This window comes from Phalacrocorax aristotelis, chromosome 22 (genome assembly GCF_949628215.1).
Source record: "Phalacrocorax aristotelis chromosome 22, bGulAri2.1, whole genome shotgun sequence".
Classification (NCBI taxonomy): Eukaryota; Metazoa; Chordata; class Aves; order Suliformes; family Phalacrocoracidae; genus Phalacrocorax; species Phalacrocorax aristotelis.
Window position 1 is genome coordinate 4,299,239 of NC_134297.1, and position 22,780 is coordinate 4,322,018.

Sequence of the window (22,780 nt, forward strand, 5' to 3'; positions counted from 1 at the left end):
TATAACCCACAGACCAAAAGGGAGGCAGCTGTGTCAGCCAAATTAACAACTGGAGAATACAACTGGCTGTCACCTTCGTCAGCCCCCGGGCTGTACCCCTGCTTGCGCGCCACACACCGAGCGGGGCTTTACCTTTGGTGGGAGCTGCGCTGGTGCCTGGATGCATTACGTGTTGCCTAACGCTGGGGAAGACACCTCTGTCTACCAGCCTAGTGCAGTGGGCCCGTAGGGTGGAGAGCCTTTTCTGGCACTGCCCATCTGCAGGATCCCTGTCCCTTCCCTGGTGGCAGGGGACATCTGCCTGGAGATCCCACTCTTGCCTTCTGTGAGGGCTTCTTGCTCTTCAGACCTTCCTCCACACCATTTTGCATGAGCATGTGCTGGTTAATTAGATGAAACCAGCATCCCATTCATTTTTGCCTTTGTCCTACCACACCTGTAGCACTTGTTTGAGAGCAATACTGCCATTTTTCCCTTAAGTAGGAAGCTCTGAAATCACCTATTGATGGTGAATTTGCCTCCTGAGACCTGAGGGCCTGACTTCTGCCCCACAACCCTAACGTTTCTATCCTTTTCTGCCTCTTTCATTCATAATTTTTCCTAAATATTTATGCCATTTGGATTCTGGGTGAATTCCTCATTCTGGCAGTCTCTAGCATTACAAAGCTGAGCTGATCCACAGCTGCATTTCAATGCTGATGTCAAGCATTTGGAAAACACTGTTACACATCTACCAGCACTGTGCTGGTTTCTTCTGCAACTGGAAAACTTGCTGAATAGACGACTTGGGTCTTCCTAGCTGGAGTGAAAAGTGATTTATTATTATTTCCTGAAGGGAAATAAGCAAAAGAGCATGTTCAACGTAGCAAGGACTGAAGGGAGCTAGCGAATTTTGGCAGGTTATTGTAACCTGGAAAAAGCTCTGGTTTGTGCCCCCTGGTGGCAGTTGAATTTTTCTTGTCCTCGGTGCTATTGCAATAACTGCGCTTCCAGACCCAAATCTTTTCATTTTTGTGCTGAGCAAATGACTAGCAAAGAGGTCATTTAATGCCAACAGCTGGTGCTTCACTATTCAGAAAAACATCAGGCCAAGCAGGGAAAACCCAGAGGTCCACGTCTTATACTTTGAACAGGCTGCATGATTTTGCCCCTCAAACAGAGTATGGCGATTTGACAGGCAGCACATCTGAAAGACAGCCCCAGGTCTGAGGGAATCAGTCTGGGAAGCGTATCCCACAGGTTTCTAAACACATGGTTACAGCCCTTCCCCAGCAAGGACCCCAGGCTCAAGCAACAGATGTGACTATAGCCATGTATTCCAGCATCACTGAAATATTCTTTTTGTTTTGTTCTCTCTTCAGACAAAAAGCACTGGCATCAACAGGCGGAAGAAGCGTTCAAGCAGCATGCGACTGGTTGGTATGAAGTAATAAATGTTAAAAAGTAGTAAAAGGAAGTAGTGGATTTAATGTTTAAGGTTTTAGCCATTAGAATGTGGAATGTTTAAACAGGGGCCTTATCTGAAAAGCACTTGCCAAATTAGTGAGACGTTATTTAAGTGCTGTAAATAAGCAATCCAGAAACAAGCCTTGTCTGAGAGAGTTTGTGATCTCGAGTAATAGGAAAAAAAGGTGAGAGAAAGGAACCGCTAGTCTCTCCACCCTAGCACCTAAACGGAAAACTGAGAGCTGCCTTTTCAAAGATGTTGAGCAATTTCTAGTGCTCTCCTCCCTGTGTTTTGTACACCTCAAGTCAGAGAGGCAGAAGCAGTGACCCAGGTTAGATCTTCAGAGCCTCAGTCTGAAACTCAAAACCAATTTTCTGTATTACTTAGTAGTGGTAATGGGCTGCAAGTGAGACAGCGCGCGCCTCTGCCTGACCTGCCAGGGCTGATTTTTGCCATAAAGGGAGAACAAAAGGGAGTGAGGACAGGAAGCTAATCTCGCAGGAAAAAAAAAAAAAAATGTCTTTACCTGTCAAGCTAACATTTCTTTCTCCCTCTCAGGCTGTTCTCCCATGTGGGTGACCCATTCCTTGATGACACCCTGCCTCGGGAGTACGTCCTCTACCTGCGCCCCACCGGCCCCCTGGCTCAGAAGCTGTCTGAGTTCTGGCAGCAATCAAAGCAGATCTGTGGGAAGAACAAAGCTCACAACATTTTCCCACATATCACCCTTTGCCAGTTCTTTATGGTAAACCAGAGCTCCTCTTTCCATTGCCTTTATGCATGCATTCATGAGCAGCCCTTGCCAGGTCCAGACTGGAGACATTACACGCTTCATTCAGTCGCTGCAGAAGGGTTTGTGCTTGGGAGTTCGGGGGGGTTGTTACCAGAACCACCTGACGCCTGGGCTTGTTGAGGAGGTAATTGGTGGTTTTAAGTGGTTTTTTTAGGGGGAAGAGCAGCAGCAGAAGATTAAATTCTCATATCTCAAGTGATCATTAACATGAGAATAGATGGAGGGTGTGTGGGGTGAGGTTAGGAAGGTTACTTGGGGATAGCTGATCCTGCTTTGAGGCCAAGGGAGGGGCAAGTGATTTCTAAACATACCTTCTTCTATGACCCTGTGCTTCTCTCACTGCGTAACAGCAAAGGTAGACCATTCACGCCCACCCACGCAAGCCTTTCCTTTCTCTGCCGAGTGCACTGGAGAGCTAAGCACAGGCGTAAGGAATGATTCTCCGCCTGAGAAATGCTTGTGCCGTTTCCTTTGGCAGTGCGAGGACAGCAAGGTCGATGCTCTCACTGAAGCTCTGCAGGCCACCGTGATGCGGTGGAAATGCAAATTCCCTGCCCCTCTGCCTTTGGAGCTCTACACGTCCTCAAACTTCATTGGGCTTTTTGTCAAGGAAGAAAGTGCTGAGGTGCTCAAGAAGTTTGCTGCAGACTTCGCTGCAGAGGCTGCTTCTAAAGCAGGTGAGTGACTATGCTGGCAGCTACCAAGAACCCACAGCTTGCTCAAGGCTTTGTGCATTTTCAGAAACCAAAGTTTTGATGGTATGAACAAAATTAAGCTCATTAAACCAATGCCTGATTTTTAAAAGTGGCTTGAAGACTAAGAGCCCAAGAGGAACACCCCATCAGGTGCTATGGGTTTCAGTGCTTTTTCAGTTGAAAGATCACCTCACACTTAGTCTCAAGTGTTATCTCTTGAAAGGGAAGTTGACATTTTGGTGGTTCCTTAACCTTTCAAATAACTGCTCTGTCTGCAAGGCTGAGCATTTCCTGCTCCGCACGCTACCTCAAGCCACTGTCACAAAACTTTCTTCAGCCATGTAGGGGCTCTTTTTGGTTTTTTGCTGCATTTCTGAGATGCAGAGAGGGCTATGTGACAAGACCTCAAGCGTCCTGGCAACCTAGGAGGGAACCTTTTCAAATAGCCCTAGCTCAGTGCTGACATGGCTGGCTCCGTTGCCTGGTCCTCTACTGCTTCTGGATGGGGAAACCCATCAGCAGCCAGGAGTGGGGAGACAGCCAGAGCATCCCATACTCTGACAGTCTCTGCTACTGAACAGGCTCTCTGGGTGTCCTCTGATTACCTCCAAACTTGGAAGTCAGAACAGCATCGGAGCAGTATAATAGCTCCCTGACTAATCCTCCCACCCTCTGTCACCGTAGTGCTCAGCCTGGCAACAAAACCGGTTTAGTCCTTCATTATCACAGGCTTATCCTGGAGGTTAAGTGCATCAAGACGTGGCAACTTCTGAGTCCCTGGGCTGTTTCCATGCTAGGCAGGCACACTGTAACACCATGCAGAACGCCTAGAAGTGCCTGTCCCTGGTTCAGAGGAAGAGATACAGACGTGTCGTAGGTTCATCACACCTCTGAATCGCATTGCTTTCACCTGACAGTGACCTAGAACTTGTCTTCCCTTTAGAAGAGGGCGGAAATGGCTGTTATCTTTACAAATGCACATTTTGGAAGGCAGCAACAAGCAGAGACTTTAGGCGAGTCCAAAGACTGCTGCAGCCACGTCAGAATCGTACAAATGTTCCCCTGCATAGCGTAGACGTACCCTCCAAACCAACACAGTCAGAACAGCAGATCTTACCCCAAAAACACTGACCCAGAAGAATGAAGCACCAATGGCTGCCAGCAAGCTTCTACCCCTGCGACTGCTCCAATTTAGACAAGCTGGTTCTTTCTTAGGGGAAGCTGATTGCTGCATTGCAGTCCACAGCTCGGTCAGGTTATCACATTAAAGTCTCTGGGGCTTTTCCAGAGATCCAGAGCATATTTTTTCTTGCTGATCAAAAAAAAAAAAAAAAGAAGATGGATGAGCTTGCAAAGCTACCGTGGGCTGGCACTTGGAGCCAAGTCTCTCAATAGCTGCAATTTTGACTGAATAATCAGTCAAATTTAATTGCAATTTTTGGTTGAATAAGCAAGAATAAATTACATGCAAACAATGTATCCTATGATTTCCACATCTACTGGAAGAGTCCCAGTATTTCACGTACTTTCACCTTTCTGCTGCCTGGAATCTTTTCCTAATAAAGGTTCTTTTTCTGCAGGATCATTTTGAATCATTATCATATCAATGTCTGTTTCCACTATTTTGGAATACCTCACCTTCAGTGGGCAAACTGGTAATCCAGCTAATGTCCAGGGAAAAGATTTAATCCACTCACATGAACCTGTAAATTCCATGGATTTGTAATTTCTACTGTAGGAGAGCGAACAGAGGAGGGAAAGTAAAAATTATTACTTTTAACTTCCTTATTTTGGAGACATCCTCATCTGCTAATGAAAGAAAGGACACCCCTTTCCTGGAAAAGTATCTTTTTTTGGCAGAAAACCCAGTGGCTTCAAAATTACAATAATTGTTATCACGCCATCCAGAAGCCCATTGTTTTCTGAATGTAAACGAGTTTTGGCAGTCTGGCAAGGATGCCTTGTCTACCACCCTGGTGTGACTCAGGACTGGATCAGGCCACAAATCTCTAATAATTTGATCCAAGGTGCAACATACATAGGGAACTCACGTTTGACTTCCCCAAAACCTTTTCAGAAACTGCCCTACAATTTGTTCCGCTTGAGCTACCTTTAAAAGTTTGGCTCCCAGCTCCTGTTCAGCGGCGATAGACACTTTTACAGCTTCAGAAAGCTGCTGATCTTGGCAGTCACTTGTTGCTAACTGACATCTTCTCATTGCAGACGTTCACGTGGAGCCCCACAAGAAGCAGCTCCACGTGACGCTGGCCTATCACTTCCAGACCAGCCACCTGCCCACACTGGAGAAGTTAGCACAGAACATCGATGTCAAGCTGGGCTGTGACTGGGTTGCCGCAATATTCTCCCGAGACATACGCTTCGTTAATCATGAGGTAAATTTTTGGAGCTTGTTTCAGTCCAAAAATTTAAAAAAAAAAAAAAAAAAAAAAAAGAGGACCTAGCAGAGTCGCAGGCTGTATTAGCTGCGTTTGCAGCTTGCGAGTACTCACAAGCTGTGAGATGAATGAGGACTCCCATGTCTGCTGCTGAGAGCTGCATGGATACACAGCGCAGACTCTACAGACATTAAGGAATTTGCCTCAGGTCCCACAAGGACACCCAGAACATAGATCTCCCACATCACCCAGCCATCTTAACAAACAGACTATCTTGCCCTTTTTTTGCTTTTTAGTCATACTGTCTAGACTTGCTATTTCACCCACCTCATTTCTTGCTCCTTGTGGGAACCATGTCCTGCTAGATTAATTAATTCTAACAATGTCTCTCCTGTTAGCTCAATGTAAGCTGGTCTGGTCTCTCAAGAACCAGGCCAGTATCTTAACCTGGCCACTATCCATTTCTTCTGTACAGACTTGACAGTATTATTAATCACAGCATTTAGTTTCATCATTTAAGAAATGTTTACCCTCGTGGCCTATATATTTCAGTTACTCATATGGATTCTGTAACTGCAGTATCCAAGTGTCTTAACATCATTTTCTTAATAATGTTGTTTTCCAACACAATATACAGAAGAAAACCATATTGTTTCCCATTTGTAGATTGGGATCTTGGGCACAGAGGAACAACGCATGAGATTCATCTCACCTCCCTGTAAATATCACCAAGTCAGGCCTCTTAAGTCTGGCTCAGTCTGCAGCTCCCTTTGTACTGGGCTCGGTGCAGAGAAACAGGCACCTCCAGAAAGTGAGTCATCTGACCCATCCAAGATGTCTATCTCAGGATGAGATGAGTCAACTTCTGGAGGAGGGAACCTCCAGAAGGTGCCTGCTCAGGCTTAGGCAGCTAACTAGACTCCTGAGGTTGGGGTGATGAACCCCACTGAAGTGCATTGTCCAGAATAAAACACACAAAACCTGTGGCAGAGAGGGAGCAGGTTATTTTAGTCCAGCACATGATACACCACAGAGTAAACCGACACCAAGGCTCCTGGAGAGCTGAAGTCTCTCATGCACAGCGCTCTGACCCAGCCCAGGCCATCCTTCCCATACGTGACAGCCTCCTTTCCTATCCAGAGAGTCATCTTGTCCTTTACAAGCTGCAAGTAGTCAACACTATCACTGATTGCAAAGGGAGCCGCTGATGAAAACCAGCTCACATCTTTGCATATCTAACTTAAGGCAGCCATGTGTGAAAGTTTTGGCCTTGTGGTATCAGGTGGCGGAGACTAGTTTCCATCTTCCTTTGAAGATATCTCAAATAGTCTAGGAGGATAAGTGAGCAAACGGGCTGACACCATCAGGAGATCAGAGCTGCTCAGCAGATTATGGTTTTTCTTTGTGTGATGCCATTGCAGAAGTTCGGTTTGCCCAGGGACAATAACATGTTTGTTCTCCTTTTTAATGGGGGACTGCTGTAGCCATTTCCGAGGAAAGTTACTGATAAGCATTTAATACCTATGGATTCCTCATGCTCCAGTGAAGAGAAGATCACAGAATTATTCTCACTGATCTTTCCCCCACCTTTTAACTTAATCCCGTTCACATTAGGAAATATGAAGAAAACAATGTGCCCACCTCCCAGTATTTCTTACCACCTGTGTTTTTTAACTGTGTGTTCTCATGAACAGTTTTGAGGGCAGGGTGTCACAGATTCAAATCTGTTAGCATCCCAACAGTGTCTCTGCCTTGTCTTCAAAAGCAACAGCACCAAGGAGAACTGCTCTTTCAGCTTAAGCATGAGTAGGTAAACCAAAAATGGTCACTGACCACTGAAGCTGTCTAAATTCTATGTCCCAATAAGAATTCAGTTCCATTTCTAACAGGGAGCTTAGATTTAAGCACACGGTCATGTTTTTGCTCACTCTAAAAAATCATCCTCCCCTATTCCTCCTGGTTATCAAAGACGGGACTGGAATCAAAGAGGAAAGGAGTAGTAAATACCAAGAAAAGCCTTCCAACTGCAAAGAGTGGGAAGTGGCAGGAATTCCCTGAAGGTAAAGCTTTCCTGGATAAAGGGCAAAGTGATGCATTAGAAGGAGAGCTGTTCACGCCTTCCTAAGGTTAAAGGTAGAGTATGGGGGTGCTCCTGCCCCACTCTGCTAAAGGGCTCCTTTCATTAACAATCCTTTCATTGATTTGTGCTTCTGTTTCTCCCCCAGACTCTGCAAGTGATCTATCCTTACACCCCTCAGAATGATGATGAACTGGAGCTGGTCCCGGGGGATTTTATTTTCATGTCCCCAGTGGAACAAACCAGTACAAGTGAGGGCTGGATTTATGGCATTTCCCTTGCAACTGGCTGTTCTGGGCTACTGCCGGAAAATTACATCACGAAGGCGGATGAATGTGGGACCTGGGTGTTTCACGGGTACGTAAAGCTGCTCAGTCCAGCTTCTGTTGCTGTGAAAAGGGGGCTCAGCGGCTGGCATTTCACCTGGGTAAGCGAAGAGTCTCCCAGAGCTGCTGAGAAGGTCACTTGGGGGAAAAGTACTGGCACACAAAGCCCCATCTCATAAGCAAAGGAAGACCAGATGCTATCCCTGTGCAAGGGATTAGAGGACAATGTGATTTATTTAGCTAAGATGTTAAAGCAACTATTACTCATAGGATCGGTGCTTCTGGTTAATGGAGACGGAGCAGATGGCCGCTGTAGAGCCACTGCTGTGTAGACACCTCTGTAGTGGGGCTAGGATAAGGAAGGTTTAAATTTGAGCATTAATCTGGGAAGCGAGATCTGCTGTGTATAATTCCCCGGGGAAAAGGAATTGGGATCAGCAAGGTTTCTTAAGATAGTAGCAAGATTTTCAGCAGTTAGTTGCCTGCCTGCTGTTGGCTTCAGTGAGAATGCAGACCTTACGTTTTGAATAAGGTTATGCCTTATGCCTCTTGATTTTGATGAGCATTAGTTAAACAGCAATAAAAAACTAGTGCCTAAGGGGTGGGCCTGGGCACTCCTGCAAGGCTGTCTTCTTCATCTCTAAGCACCCAAACACCTTTGACAAATCTGGAACACAGGGAGGAGTTTGTAGGTAAGAGCATAAGAGGACAAGGAGAGGCACGTTCCTGCCTGCTGCCGCCTGCTAAGCACCATGCGGGTGCAGAAGTTTGGTTATCATCACACCAGTGAGCGGGTTAGTTACAAAGGGAAGGGATGGAGATACAGAACAAAACACAGTTAGTTTATATGTGAAATTTCAGTGGGAAAACATGACCTGTGGCACACTGTCTCTGAGCACAAAGGGAAAGCATTCGGTAACCCATGTCAGCACAGGACAGCCAGAGGAACTGACCTAACTCGCACTTAACAGAACCTGATCCAACTCCTCCTCAAATCAAGCAAAACGCAGGAAACAAAAGAGCAAACAGGGCAAGCAGTCTTTTTCTTTGCCTGTGACTTTTCAGGCTTAACATGTGCAGCGTGGCAAAACACAGACGGAGAGCAGGCACGGGGCAATCACAGCTTGCAGACTGGCTTACAGATGTGATGCCACCGACCACTGCCCTTATAAGACAGCACTGGCTCAGCCCCGAGTCCTCCCCAACCTAGAAGCTGGTCAGGCAGGGACAAGCATAGGAAGCTTTACCCCTCGTGACAAAACCATCTCTTCTTTTCTTGCCTGCCCTCTGAGAAATGAACACCACTAATAAAGGGCTTTCATCCATATGTTAGCCAAACAGAAGAAACCTATCTATACCGAGTCTGTCACCACCAAACTCCGACTCGTCTTTCATTACAAGGAAAGAAAAGATCTGCAGTAACCAGGGCTTAAAGAAATGAAATTCAGGACACACGGGCAAAGTCAATCAGAGTTTGCATGAAGACAGGACTTAATCCAGACCCGCCACTCTGCAATCCAGCAAGACCATCCTTTCTTCCCCTAAAATTTGCCAGCTAAAATGGTCTCCGGTCCACATACACTGCAGCAGCCTGCTCTAGTGGATTCTGCTCTTTTTTCTTACAGTGCCTGGAAGGGTTTCGAGGCCTACGGACTAGCATGGGAAAGAATTACTCTTGCAGCAGCAACTAAAAGGAAACCTAAACGTTTTGTAACTCCAGCACCTCTGCCTCCAGAGAAGCAAAGAAAGGAAATGCCCCTTCCCTGATTACTGCTAAAGACTATAAATCATGAATTGGAGCATGCAATATGGAGCGTTTATCAAAAACGATATTACATACCCGGAAACAGTCTCATTTTACACAACAGCTTCCTGCAGGGAATATTAGGTTACAGAGTGTCATTTGGTCAAAACAATACGGCAAGCTAAGGACAACCTAAGCCCCATTGCCATCTAGGCCACAGTCTTCGCGGTAGGATCCTTGTCGTAAAAGAGGCATGGCACAGATACCTTCATTTTGTAGACATGAAAGTAAGCATGGCAGCACTCACCAGGACTGCAGGAGAACTGCTGTGGTACAGATCGGACCCAGTTCACGGTGTTGGGACCAAGGCTGCTGTTAGCGAGCGATGCTGTGATCCTGAGGGCTGGTTTGTGTTGTCTGTGCGTACACAGCCACATCTTGTTTCATCCCTGCAGAGGAAGAAAGAAATAACAGCCATGGAGCTTTCCCTCCTAGTCACAAGAGACTGCATTCTTCAAGTGAAAATCATGTATTATTGAGATCATCACGAAAATACAGCCTACTCTGGGCTGCAGCACCCTGGCTATACCACACAACAGATATGACAGGGAAAATGCTATTCTGGGATATTTGATCAAATCTCTAATACAGCAAAATTAGATTACTAGCACATTTCACCTGAAAAAGGTTTCCCTGTTGCACTGCTCAAGTGAGGCAGAAGCTGAATTGTGGCCCTTGCAGGACATGGGGTTTATTGCTAGTGTCCAAATGGTGCCTCAAGAGCTCTGCCCGGCACACAGACCTTTCTGGCTCGCACTGTACAAACGTAACACAGAAAGATGTCCCTGCCCTGTAAGAAGGTCTGTACCTCAGCTGCAGACCAACAGGCTGCCACACTAAGAAGACAAGCTTGGTGAACTATTTAATAAGGGAGAACAGGCTTTGCCTTCAGGGCAGTTACTGCCCATGAAACCAGGTTGTGTCTTGAGAGACTCCAGGTCCGAATCCTTTCTCTGCCTACTAAAAATAGGAATGGTATCACTTCTATTCTGCAAACCCCAAGGGTCTTCTGTACACCTAAACTACATTTCTTTGCTGGCTGTGGTGCATCCCTGCATGATTTCTTCTCATGCCAAGGACTAGACCTGCTGGGGACAGTGAGGAGAAACATTTGGTCTCTGATCAGTGCTATAAGACAAATTGCTTCAGTGCCCCACATAACACAACTCGTATCCTAAGTCCGTGTAACCCATTCTTGCCATGCCCTTCTTAAGGGTATGTGAGTGAAAAATAACCTTTCTGAAACAAGCACTGGACTCTCCTTTGGGGAGGAACCCGCTGTGTTTGTATCAGTGTCAGGAGAAATGTTCTGACTGAGCCTAGGAGAGGACCTGGCCATAGGTGTGTTAAAAACAAAATACTTTTTTCCCCTGTCTGTATCAAGGCGGAAATCCTCTCCCGCTAGAGGCAGAAACTGGTGAGCTGAAACTACTTTGAATGAATCCAAACAACAGACCCAGTATTAAAGATACATATGTATATCTATCTAAAGAACTACCCAGCAAACTGCTTGCAGGGTATTTTCTAAGTTGCCTTTCATGCCTGAAAATTAGTGGTCTGCGAAGTCAAAAGAAGAAACTCTCCACCCTCAGCACACAGAGCCCAGAGGAAGTGGGAAGCCCAGCAAAGGTACAACAATTTACTTGCCCCACAGAAGCCACAAAAACCAAGTGTTCAAGACCATGGGGCTCTCTTGCATATGCACGTAAAGGCATATGACAGAAGCGTGTGCGCTATCTTTGTATCTGTGGACCCAGCACCCCACAAAAGCTGAAATTTGCACTGCTTTTCCATTACCAGCAAAGCCAGAAATAGTCACCTCCTCTGCCCCAAAATGGAGAGAAATGCTGTAGATATTACACAGCAGTCTATTTCAGCTCCCCGTAGATGCCAAAACTATTCCTTGCCCCTTTAATAAGCCTGAGAAATCAGACTTGGCACAAGTAGCAGGGGGAGGAAAACCAGCCCTAATTTTTCAAGCTATATTTGGGCCTCAGTAGGTTTTTTTCCACTCTGTCTTCCTCCCATTCTGCAACAATGGCTGGTTCATTTTCCCTGGGGATCCCTCTCCTCTAGATAATGATGAGTGATGCGGCTCATCCTACACAGAGCTGAGGGCTAGCGCTGTCGTGCCGTGACAGAGAACCTCTCTCCATCCTCTGCTGCACCGTCTCCATTTTTCAAGGGGCCTTTCCTGACTGGGAGGACATTGCCTCTAGGGACACAACAGTATCACTGACAGAGCAGCGAAGGCAAGACATCATCCACTAGACAGTAGATGATGTTGTCTGCCTCCAGTCTCTGTTTGCCAAGCAGAGGAACCACAAGCCTTTGGGAAAAGCTTCCAAACAATGACCTATGCTTAGACAATGACTAAGCTGAAATAGCTTCAGTGGTTTCTGTTTTCCAGCAACATCAAGGAGATACCAGTGAAGTCAGGCGGGTGGCTCTCCGCCAGACACAGCGAGATAGTATGCCTTTGCCTCATCATTCACAGTGAATCCTAGCATTTATAAATAGATAGCACAGTGTCTGTGGCCTTTTAGTAGGTGCCTAAATTCAACTCCTCTTCAAGATTCACCACCCCTGTTGCACCTCAGAGTCGTACCATGCCTAACTCAGAGGTATTTGCTGCCCTGACCTGATGCTCTATCTGCAGTTGGGCAGTGAGCCCCTAAGAGGGGAACAGTTCCTTGGAGCAAGCCCAGACCTTGCTGAGAACTCACCACGAAGAAAATACAGTTATAAGAATCTGTGAACCTAGAAGGTCAGGTCTGAAAGAGTAAGAGTGGGAGGCTGGAGAGGTTATCTGCTGCCTGAGGGCTGTGCCCATGGTGGCTGCTGCTTCATACTGTTGGATGGGGATCAACAGTGCTCTCCCCAGCACGGCTGGTCCCCACTTCCCACTCCCCTTGCCTGCCAGCGCTTCTCCGCGTGGCACCTTCACCTGACTGAATAAGTCAGTAGCTCGATCTCATCCTTGCACCCTAATTCCACCAGACAAGGGTCCAACATCAGGACCAGCAGTGTGGTATTTTTTTTCTCCTTTAAACTGGTGCGAAGCATATGATCTTACAGATCAATTCTTTACAAAAATACAGATGACCTATTTTTATTCCATTGGTAGAGGCAGTTGGTGTTATTTTAACAGCTATGAAGCCCCTCTGAGATTTTGTCCTAACTAGGTGCTAGTCAGCAAGCAACTTCTGACATATATAGGGCACTGAAAAGTGCAAGCAAAGGCAACTACTTCTGTCAAAGTAAATGACCATCTACATTAACTGACAACTTTTAATGACTAAGCAAATGTAACCCATGCAAATGTAACCGAATCAGCAGAGGGACACCGCAGCTTCTGTAATTACCTGTCAAGAGTTTTCTCCCAAGGCCCTTGGTCTAAGTCCTTGAACGTCTGGGGATAAGAGCTTTATTCAGAGGGACCATCATTAGATAAATCCCTTGAGGGAGAATGGGAGCTCTTATATCCCTTTGGCTACACTTAACGGGAAGCACTGGTGAGAATAAATTCCCACAGAATAGACAGCACAGAAAAATGTAGAAACAACAACCCAGACAGAGTAAGCCACATCCCTACCAGAGGATACAAGCTATTTTGTGTGCAGGAACCGTGAAGACTGCCCGGCATGAGAGGCAGGGCTGTGCTCCGGCTTTCTACTGAAGCAGAAGCTGATGCTACAAAGGTGTGTGAAAACTCTCTGTAGCCATTAGTTGCCAAGCTTCGGTCTATAAGACCACAGCAAGTGATGTGCAGCTGGTTCCCAGATGATGTTAGCGAGCATCCTGTGCTCTGAGGAAGGTCTTGGCATTTTCTATTAGAATATTTGAGGGCTGACAGAGCCTTGCAGACCAAAGTTTGAGAACTGGTGTTCTGTTAAACTGTTTCTAAGGAAACAGCCTGTTGAGATGGGATTTGTCGCTCCATGTGTGTACATCACCTAGCAAGGTGCTCTCTAGGCAGCACTAAAATACAATAATAACGTCATAACATGACAACAGTAATTATCATCAGTTCCTGAAGACTAGAGAAATGTCCTTACTGCCGCCTGAGCACACAAAGTCCAAAGCATTCCCAAAGCCAACATCTTTCCATTTTTGGCAGGTCCTACTCAATTCTGAATACTACGTCTTCCCCATCCCTTCAAGCCTTCACTGACGGAGCTCTGGAAAGAAGACAGCAGGAAGACCAAGGGCCCGGGGATGCAGGGCCACTCACTATCATCTGCCAGAACGTGCAGGTAGGGACACACACACATATAAATCACACGCAGTTTTAGTGGCAGGTTTCCAGCACTGGGTTTTCCCCAACAACTTATCCTCTGGTCTCCTTTCACTGCCTGCATCAGGCGTTACAAGTTAAAGTTCTCTACAAGCTTTTGAATGACACGATTAACCACAGGCACAGAAGGCATCGCTGTCCCCAAACCTGCTCTTAGCATGGGACGGCAGAACCCCATCTTCTGCTCACGTTAGCAGTTTTATACCAGCATAAATTTACCAACTTCAGAATAGTTTCCTGTACCCGCATTTGCACTAGAGCAAAGCAAGAGGTGTCTGGTCCTGACTCCCATTCATAAATCAGATCTTAGAAAAACCCTTGCACTTTCATGAAGGTCAAACATCCTGTAATTTTTCTTCCAGCCCCTGAGAATAACCAGCCAGCCAGGGCCTCAGAAACGCTGCCTGTTTGTCTGCAGACATGGAGAAAGGATGGATGTTGTTTTTGGGAAATACTGGCTGTCACAGTGTTTTGATGCCAAAGGTGAGTCGGCTCCCGTGGGTGTCTCAGGCTCTAGGTTTAGATGAAGGAAGGAGAGCGACAACTGCCTGGGGCAAAGCTTAGATGGAAGCTGTGGTTTCCCAACACCAAACATAGCTTTGAGCAGTCATGAGTGGCAAAGCACCTCAGTGCAGAGCTCTGCAATGGTAGGGCTGCAGTCAGAAGCAGAAACACAAGCCAGGGAGTAAATATTACATTTGCTAATATTTGGGAAACTATTGTAGGAAAGATTACATTAAAGTAACGTTGCCAAAGAGCATTTCCACTTGGAAATTAAGTCATTATATTAGTAGTCAGTGTCCAGTGCAAACATTTACTACCATGAGGAAAACCTTTTGCACAGTGCGCTGTCAGTCTTAAATAACACCACTACAGCTACAGCTCAGAGTGCCTTTTGGGGCACAAACTGGAGTTTGCAACCCAGTGCTATGCTTGACTTTCAGCCTATAGTTAAGAGACTATACCTTCAGGCTCTGTTAGCATTAGAGATGATCAGAACTGTATCAAAAGTCTTTCTTTTGCTAAAAAAATTCCAATATCTTGTAATCAAAATCATTGGAAAAAAGGATGATTTTTTCAGCTACCTTCTGTCTAAATCATGTTTGAACAGCCCCAACATTTTATCCTCCTGTAAAAGTATAACATTGGAGGTTTTATTTGTTGTGGGATGAAAATTACTTTCCTTTGGGGCGAATTAAATCTGTCCTAAAGATAACCTTAAAAACATTAGCCACATTCTCTGCCGATTTTGAACTGATACTTAATTTTGCTAGATCCTTGATAGTTTTACGGGAAACCTGCTCGACAGCCAGGGCTAGGCAGCACCTGCAAGGTGCAGACATTGTGGTGAAAGAGGGTAGAAAAAGGCGTGATGCTCTCTGCCTCTCTCCAATTGCATAATTCCAGCAACTGCTTCTAACCTTTCCTTCACAGGAAGGTATATGCGTAGTAACCTGAATATGCCTCACAGCTTACCTCAAAGAAGCGGCGGTTTCAGGGATTATGAAAAAGATGCGCCAATCACTGTGCTGGGCTGCACCCAGGCAAGGCTTGTTGGTAAGTTGTCCTCAGCAGACAAGAGCTTGTCTAGGAAGCTTTGCTATCTTCCTCCCACACACCCAGCCAGAGAAAGAGAAAGTGCAAGGCAGAAAAAAAAGAAGCGCATACCCTGAACTAACGGGATTTAGACATTTCAAGAACCTTTGTAAAGTCCCTTCACCTTCCCCAGAAAGCCCTCTCTTTCAAAGGAAACCGTGTCTCCTTCAGCCACTGCAGCCGAAGGAAAGACAAGCACAAAATCTAGGACATGGTGTGATATCAGAGCCATCAGCAGTGCGGTTGCAGAGCATTCAGTGCCGCCCTGCAAACATGCCACACTGGAAGGTGCTGTTATTACCAACATTGGTGGGAAATTCAGCAGTGTGACAGTGACCTTATGCAAAATATGCTTTTTCCTTGGCTTTGACGGTCTTAAATTTGACCTGTGGTTTGCCACACCAATATACTTCTATCAGCCTGTCCGGCTTTATGTTTATGTGGCAAAAACATAGACCAAATTATTTCCAGTGTCCTCCCACCCCCCACCCTAGTCCCCGACTTCTGAGCCTGTTGGTTTGTGTACACACAGAATATTATTTGGTAGTCAAAGAGCACGTATTGAGCATTTTGATTAGGGGAGCCCAGCCCAGCCCCTTAAAGACATGAGCTTCAGAGAGCAGTACCTAGCATTTTCTCAAATTCAGATCCTTTAGAGTACTTTGCGTTGGTCACATTCAAACTAGGGCAGCTAAAATTATACTTGCTTTCTAAACAAAAATAAATCACTGTACAACAGCAGGATGCTCAGACTCCCGGCCACATGGCATCAGGGTTTGCAATATGCACATAACAGAGGGCGAATCTGTGCACAATCACAGCACGCTTTGCTGGTGTCATTAAATGGGTCCGAGCAGGCAGCAGCGTACGTGACCCAGGCGCCATCAACCTGGCAGCGCGGCTGCAGCGTGCCAGCCATCTGCAGGCAACCGCTCCCCGCTGCAGCGGCACAGGCTCGACCTTGACGATTGCCGGAGCCGTAAGTCCTCTGACGACTAAAGCAAACGAGCAGCTTCCCCGTGACGGAGGGCTGTTAGATGTGCCGCTCCTTCTAAATTACCCCACTTCTCTCAAGAGATTTATAGATTGGTTTGACATGGCTACAGCCATCATTAAACATATGAAGTCAAGGTTAATAACCCCTTCTTGCTCCCACTTCTTTTGTCCTGCCTCTTCAAATATAACACAAATATAACTCTTTCTTACTACAAGTCTGTGCAATGCTGAGCAGATTCCTATTCTCATTTGGTTCCCTTAGGCATTGCAAGAATATTAATAACCCTAATAGTGGAGTAGATTTTTATCTCATTTTCAGTGATCTTCCACCTGTGTAATGAAATGGTAATTTATACTAGCAAAGAATCAAGCCAATTGAATTAAGTTGGGTTTGAGTTAAGTTGAATCATTCTGATTTACGGCTTATAAATGAAATTAAATTAAATTCAAGCTCTCTACAATTTTTCTTAGCACACTGTTTGCTTTTTGGCTAAATCTAACAGAAGCAGAAACTGAGCAAAAGCTGCTGTGCCTTCTTTGCATACTGGCTAGGTATGCACATTAAGTATCATGCTCCTGCAGCTGCCTGTTGCTGTGTGCTCCCACAGCAATTGCTACAACCAAGAAGCTTGCTACCCCCAGTAAGAATTATTTACTGCAGAAACTGGGAAAGGAAATAGTTATAGAGGCATGAGACGCCCTGGCATTGGAAACATGAGTTGCATGTGGAGCAGCACACACGGAAGAACGCCTCCCGGTCCCACAGCTGTGCGCATCACAGTGGCCAACACACCTCTGAAATAAAATGCGATGGGTACGCATATTTCCCAAAACACAAGCAGTGCAGCTGGGAAGCTGCTTTAGCCCCTTGCTGGGTGGCAGATACCCTGCACGCCACTGTCGCTGTTACAATGCCATTTGTCTGGTTTTATTCACGGGTGTTGCACCTTGCTTGCAGGTGAAGCCTTGCTAGAAACTAATACCATTGTAGACTACATCTACAGTTCCCCATCCCTGCGGTGCGTACAGACAGCACACAACATCTTGAAAGGTAAGAACCCACTGAGCAGGAAAGGCTGCATTCTCCTCGCTTTCTGGGAAAAACACTGCCAACGAGGTAAAAGGGAGCCTGGCACGGGAGACCCGAGTAACTGGTAATTTGGGATGAGGATTATTTCCGTGAGAGTTTACGTCCCATTAGCGCAACCCTAAGGAGCCCTTTTCTCATTGCATAGTGCGACAAGTGCTTAGGCAAGCGGCGTGCTGGCCCTAACGCCAGCTGCCGGTCAGGGTTGGGTTTATCGGTCCCCCGGCAGGAACCAGAGGTGCGTTCATGATGGGTGGCCACGTCCAGCTCAGCAGGCCCTGCACCCTTGCCTCCTCACACTCCTGCAGCTGCTCTCTGCTGCGTGCTCCCACAGCGATTGCTACCCCCAAGAAACTTGCTACCCCCAGTAAGAATAATTTACCACAGAAACTGGGAAGGGAAACAGTGATAAAGGCATGAGATGCCCTGGCATTGGAAACAGTCAAAAAACAGCTCCAAAACACAGTCATGCCTAGGTTCAGCATATTGCGTGTAGCTGCCAGCCAGAGGTTTACGTTCCCTGGCACATCATACGCCAAGTACATATATTAAATACCTCATCTTTCATACCTGCTATTAATCAACTGACTACTTAGAGAAAAAAAAAAAATTTACAATCAAACTGAAGTATCAAAGCTGCAAAGTCTTGCTGCCTTCCTCCCCAGCTACTTTCACCGATACCTGGTCTCCTTTCTCCTTTTTCCAGGTATGCAACAGGAGAACAACCTGAAAATTCGAATAGAACCAGGCTTGTTTGAATGGACCAAGTGGGTCTCTGGGAACACACTACCTGCCTGGATACCCCCCGTGGATTTAGCTGCAGCTACTCTAAGCGTTGATACAACCTACAGGTAGCAGAAAAGGGGGGCTGAAAGGGTCTTGCATTGCTTTTTGGCTTTGTTTTTGAAAAGTAATGCTCTGCCAAGTTTTTAAATTTAAGCAGTGACTGGAAGAGCTGCTGAGGCTCCCAGAATAAACTTAGGGCAGGCTTGAGAATGGCTTATTATAAACCAAATTTTCCAGATCACTGGCAAGGTCCAGCTATATTGCTGATCACGGAGGTCCTCTTTGCAGTACTCCTTCCATCCTGGGCACCCTCAAAGTATTTCTGTTTGTTTTAATCCTTTTCCTAAATCTTAGGAGTTTGGGCTCAGCTAACAGAACTAGTGTTGCTGACTCAGTTTCCTGACCACCATGTTCACAAACTGAACTGGATCCTGGACTCCTTCACACCTGCCCTTCCATTCCCCAGAGGAAAAATCTTGTCTGCCTTTCTATTATGATTAATGTGGTGATGGGTCTTAACTGCAGATTTTGCAACACCCTGGGGATCATGTTTACATCTGTCAGGAGTTCAGGGTCTCCTGTGATATCAAAATTCAGAGGTTTTCTATCAAAGAGCTAAACCCTAAGCATTTATCACTTCTCAGCAATTACATCTGAAATGTCTTTAGTGGAAAAAATTGTAGGTTTCTGACTCAGGTTTTCATGGTATTCAACCCAAAAACAGTTGGTGAAAGCAAACAAAGCAAACATCTGGTTAAAACACATTTGAATGGCAAATGGATAAGCACCACTGATCTTTCCTCCCTCTTTGCAGAAAAGGGAAACACAGAGATAATTCACTCAGTTTTCAGGGGGCCTGACAGAGCCTCTCTGAAAGTGCGGAGCTGACCTTCGCAGAGCTCCTATTTTTGCCAGCCACCCCTGCGGCTGCACAGATCAGTCCTGCTGCCTGCTTAGGCTCCATATCCCAAACTCAAGCCCTTGCTGCTTTCCCTTTATCCAGCCACATGGCCATTCCTCTGCGTTCCTAATATCACTGGCAGCAAACACCGCAGGGCTGCTGGGAGAGACCTGCAGCCTGAGTCTGGAGGGAAACTCTTCTGACTTCCCAGTGAAGCACCGTAGCCGCGGTGCCCTTCGGGCTAACACACAAATGCTTTTTACTCTAAGCTGCAGAGAGAAAGGCTAAATAAAACCCAGCAGAAATAGTCATGTGGGAAAGAATAGACAAGATGATCTGTTCAGGCTTCCTACTCTCAAATTTATGATTCATTTATACAACCCAGACTCAAAGAGCTCCCACAAAGAAGGAAACTCCAGAAAGGTCATATGGTTCCCGTCTTCCACCGCACCTCACTGCTGAAATATCCCTATCGCTATGACTTGCAGAGACAAGCCCTTTCTGTCTAGTGTGAGACTGATCATCTGAGCACTCTCAGATAAAAACAAAACATTTATGATACACACATAGTATACATACACAGGAGTTCCACCTACATGGGCTTTGTGACAAATATGTTGTGGCTGGGCTTTTGTGGTTTATGGTATCACCAGAAACGCTGGTGTTTCCCGGTGTCCCAGTGCACCCCTTTGTTCAAGAACCCTCAAATGGAATAAGCAGCTGAAACATTAAAAAGAAAAACGAGAAAGAAAATGTAAAGAAAAAAAAACCCCTGATTTTTTTCATACCTAATTATACCATAAACGACTTGTGTGGTGTCCTTTTGGTCTGCAGCTAAAATTCCAACACTCTGAGGGCATCTAAATAAAAGTCCTTACGCTGTATTTATCCCCGAAAGGGTATCACATGGCTAACACTCAGCGGAGCAGCTGGACCACAGGAGTGTCTCTGCTTCAGAAAATACATGCCTCCTGGGAAGACCATAATGAATATTCTCAGCGCAAGAAAAGAGCCTGCCCTTGTGTGGCCAGCTGGTTAGGTGGGGGACTGGGAGACAGCCCTCCTGGTGCGCTCTGTCTCCTCTCACAGGGGTAATTCCTGTAGATATATCAGACCACTGGATGGAGGGAAAAGTTAGGTCTTTTCCTTGCACCACAGGACAAACATAGAGCCTTCTGCTTCGCACCCCTTGCTTCTCCATGCACATCAACCTACTCCAGCTGCTACAACTGGCCAGGCAATTCACTGAAACGCCCTGGCCCAGGAGGGGCCCAGCTAATTCCAGGCATTTCCCAGCCATGCGGCTTTACAGATGGCCAAAGCAGCAGCGTGCCTCTGCCCTTCACCGTCAAAGCGTGAGCAGTGAAGAGAGCCAGCATCTGCCTTCTCCACGCTCCACGTTTCTCCCTGTACCTGCCTGGTCTCCTTAGACAGAGACAGATGTTGCCAGCCCACCCTCTAAGCGGGAAGCCGTGGTAGCACAGGGCCCCCGTCCCTCCCTGCTCACCCACTCCTGCTGCGTGCAGATTTTGTTCTCCCGCCACTCGCTAACTTTATGTGGGTGGGTGAGCCCTGAAATCTGCTAGTCAAAGGACGCACGCCTAAATAAATGCAAAGTGGCACCGCTATTGCTGCGTGCTATTGCAAAAGTAACGCAAGGTCAGCCTGTCGTGTGCTGCCTCCACTAACTGGTCCGCGTTAGAGGAAGCGGTTACCATTTTTCCCAGCCAATGCAGAAATGGTAAACATCTCGGTCCTCAAGTTTAAAAATCATCATAGTGGTCCTGATACAAGACGCACTTCTGGGGATTTGGGGAATTAGAACAGTTAAAGAAACAGAGCTCTCAGATGAATCATAACTTGCACTTAAAACTTCATTGCTTCTTTCAATTTACCATACTTGTTTTTCTGCTCACAGACCTCATATTCCTGTCAGCAAGTTAGTGGTTTCTGAATCTTATGATACGTACATAAGTAGAAGCTACCAAGTAACAAAAGAAATCATCAGTGAATGTAAAGGCAAAGGTAAGTGCGACAAGGGGGGTGGAAAAAAAAAAGACAGGCTCTCTGGGGTGTCAATGCCAACATTCCTGACCAGGCTTTCCCTCTTCAAGGAGGTGAATCCCCATACTTGAGTCTCTCATCCCCTCGCCCAGAGACGTTGGAAACTCCTGTATGTGTCAGAAATACGAGTTAAGATACACCCAGCTTACGAGAAAGGTCAATAAAATTTAGTAGCAGAAGTATTTTAGGGATTCCTACCCGATGCAAGCTATCTCCTTCTCAAGGGAACAAATAAGCCATTTGCACTCTGCTGTCTGTTACCAGCATCAGATGGGGCATCTTCCGTCCCCTCTCTGAGCTACTCTTCTGAAATACCTACCCATACAGACTGTAGAACATTTCTCCAGACACAATATTGAAAGAAAAATCTGTAGCTTCTATTTTTCATTCACAGTATAGGAATAGGACGTTTCTAAGTTCTGGTGGTTTCGCTAATTTCATTTCACTGACCCATCTCTACATTCTAAACCTTTTAATAGTTTACCCACAAACCTCGATAGCACAGTGTGATATTGGTTGTAAAGGATCCTGGAAATAGAAATCTGAAGCAATTGCTGTGGAAAACCAGCAACTGAAGTTAAAGTGTTGTTTTAATCAGAATGAATTTTGGGATAAAAGAAAAGTATTTGCTTCACAAGAAGCTGAAATCTCAGTGGAATTCTTGTTTTCTTCAGAAAGCCGTTTTAGAACTAAGTAGCACTGAGTTAAGCATTACCCTGAAAATTGAGAAATGCTCTAAATATGTTACTAAACCAGGATTTTCCCCCCATGTACACGTAGTTTAATATGTTGTTATATGATAAGCTGAAGCCATTTTGAACATTTTAAATGGTTGTCTTGATCTTGGGCACCAGTCCCTAATGCTGGCTTCATCCAACTCCTCAGCCTGCATTTCTCACTTTATTTCAGGAAATAACATCCTGATAGTGGCACACGCGTCCTCCCTGGAGGCTTGTACCTGCCAGCTCCAAGGGCTCTCGCCGCAGAACTCCAAGGACTTTGTACAGATGGTCCGAAAGGTAATTACCACCAGCAAGGAGTAAAGCTCGCTGGCGTTGCAAAAAGAAATTTGCAATCTGCTTGCCCAGGAGGAGGGCACGTTGTTCCTCCCATCTGAGTGTTTTGCCCGTTACTGAGCTTCATCCATTTCAGAAGTCATGAGGGCAAAGCACATTGGTTTAAGAGGCTTAGCTTAACGTCTCACTTCTGTAACAGATAGCACGGGATCAGGTGCCCACCTACAAACGGGCTTGCAGTGACTCTGCTTTACGCTTGTAGATACCGGGGCTGTACAGAGACTCCCACAGTGCCCTCCAGTGCCGAAAACACCCTAACCACAGTTAACAGGGGACTTCTGCCCTATGACATTTCCCCTTCCCATTTCACTCTAAAGAGCTTTTAACGGTCAGGGGAAAGGCCTGAAAATTATAACGGGGTCTTCTGCCTTCACTGCTTTACTCCCTGGCTAAGGAGATGGCATTGGCCTCTGCTAGCCTTGCAGACACCCTCTGGGAT

At 46.1% G+C, this 22,780-nt stretch overlaps 1 protein-coding gene across 1 annotated transcript in view; it reads left to right on the forward strand.

Annotated features, from left to right (window-relative positions):
- UBASH3B (ubiquitin associated and SH3 domain containing B) overlaps window positions 1-22,780 on the forward strand; it is a 70,999-nt gene that overhangs the window by 47,327 nt on the left and 892 nt on the right. Inside the window, exons 2-13 of the mRNA XM_075116106.1 lie at window positions 1,362-1,415; window positions 2,006-2,192; window positions 2,719-2,917; window positions 5,159-5,328; window positions 7,557-7,765; window positions 13,659-13,794; window positions 14,198-14,318; window positions 15,270-15,392; window positions 17,386-17,478; window positions 18,221-18,365; window positions 21,120-21,226; window positions 22,175-22,284. Coding sequence (XP_074972207.1) covers window positions 1,362-1,415; window positions 2,006-2,192; window positions 2,719-2,917; window positions 5,159-5,328; window positions 7,557-7,765; window positions 13,659-13,794; window positions 14,198-14,318; window positions 15,270-15,392; window positions 17,386-17,478; window positions 18,221-18,365; window positions 21,120-21,226; window positions 22,175-22,284 — 1,654 coding nt within the window. The remainder of the gene's footprint in view (window positions 1-1,361; window positions 1,416-2,005; window positions 2,193-2,718; window positions 2,918-5,158; window positions 5,329-7,556; window positions 7,766-13,658; window positions 13,795-14,197; window positions 14,319-15,269; window positions 15,393-17,385; window positions 17,479-18,220; window positions 18,366-21,119; window positions 21,227-22,174; window positions 22,285-22,780) is intronic.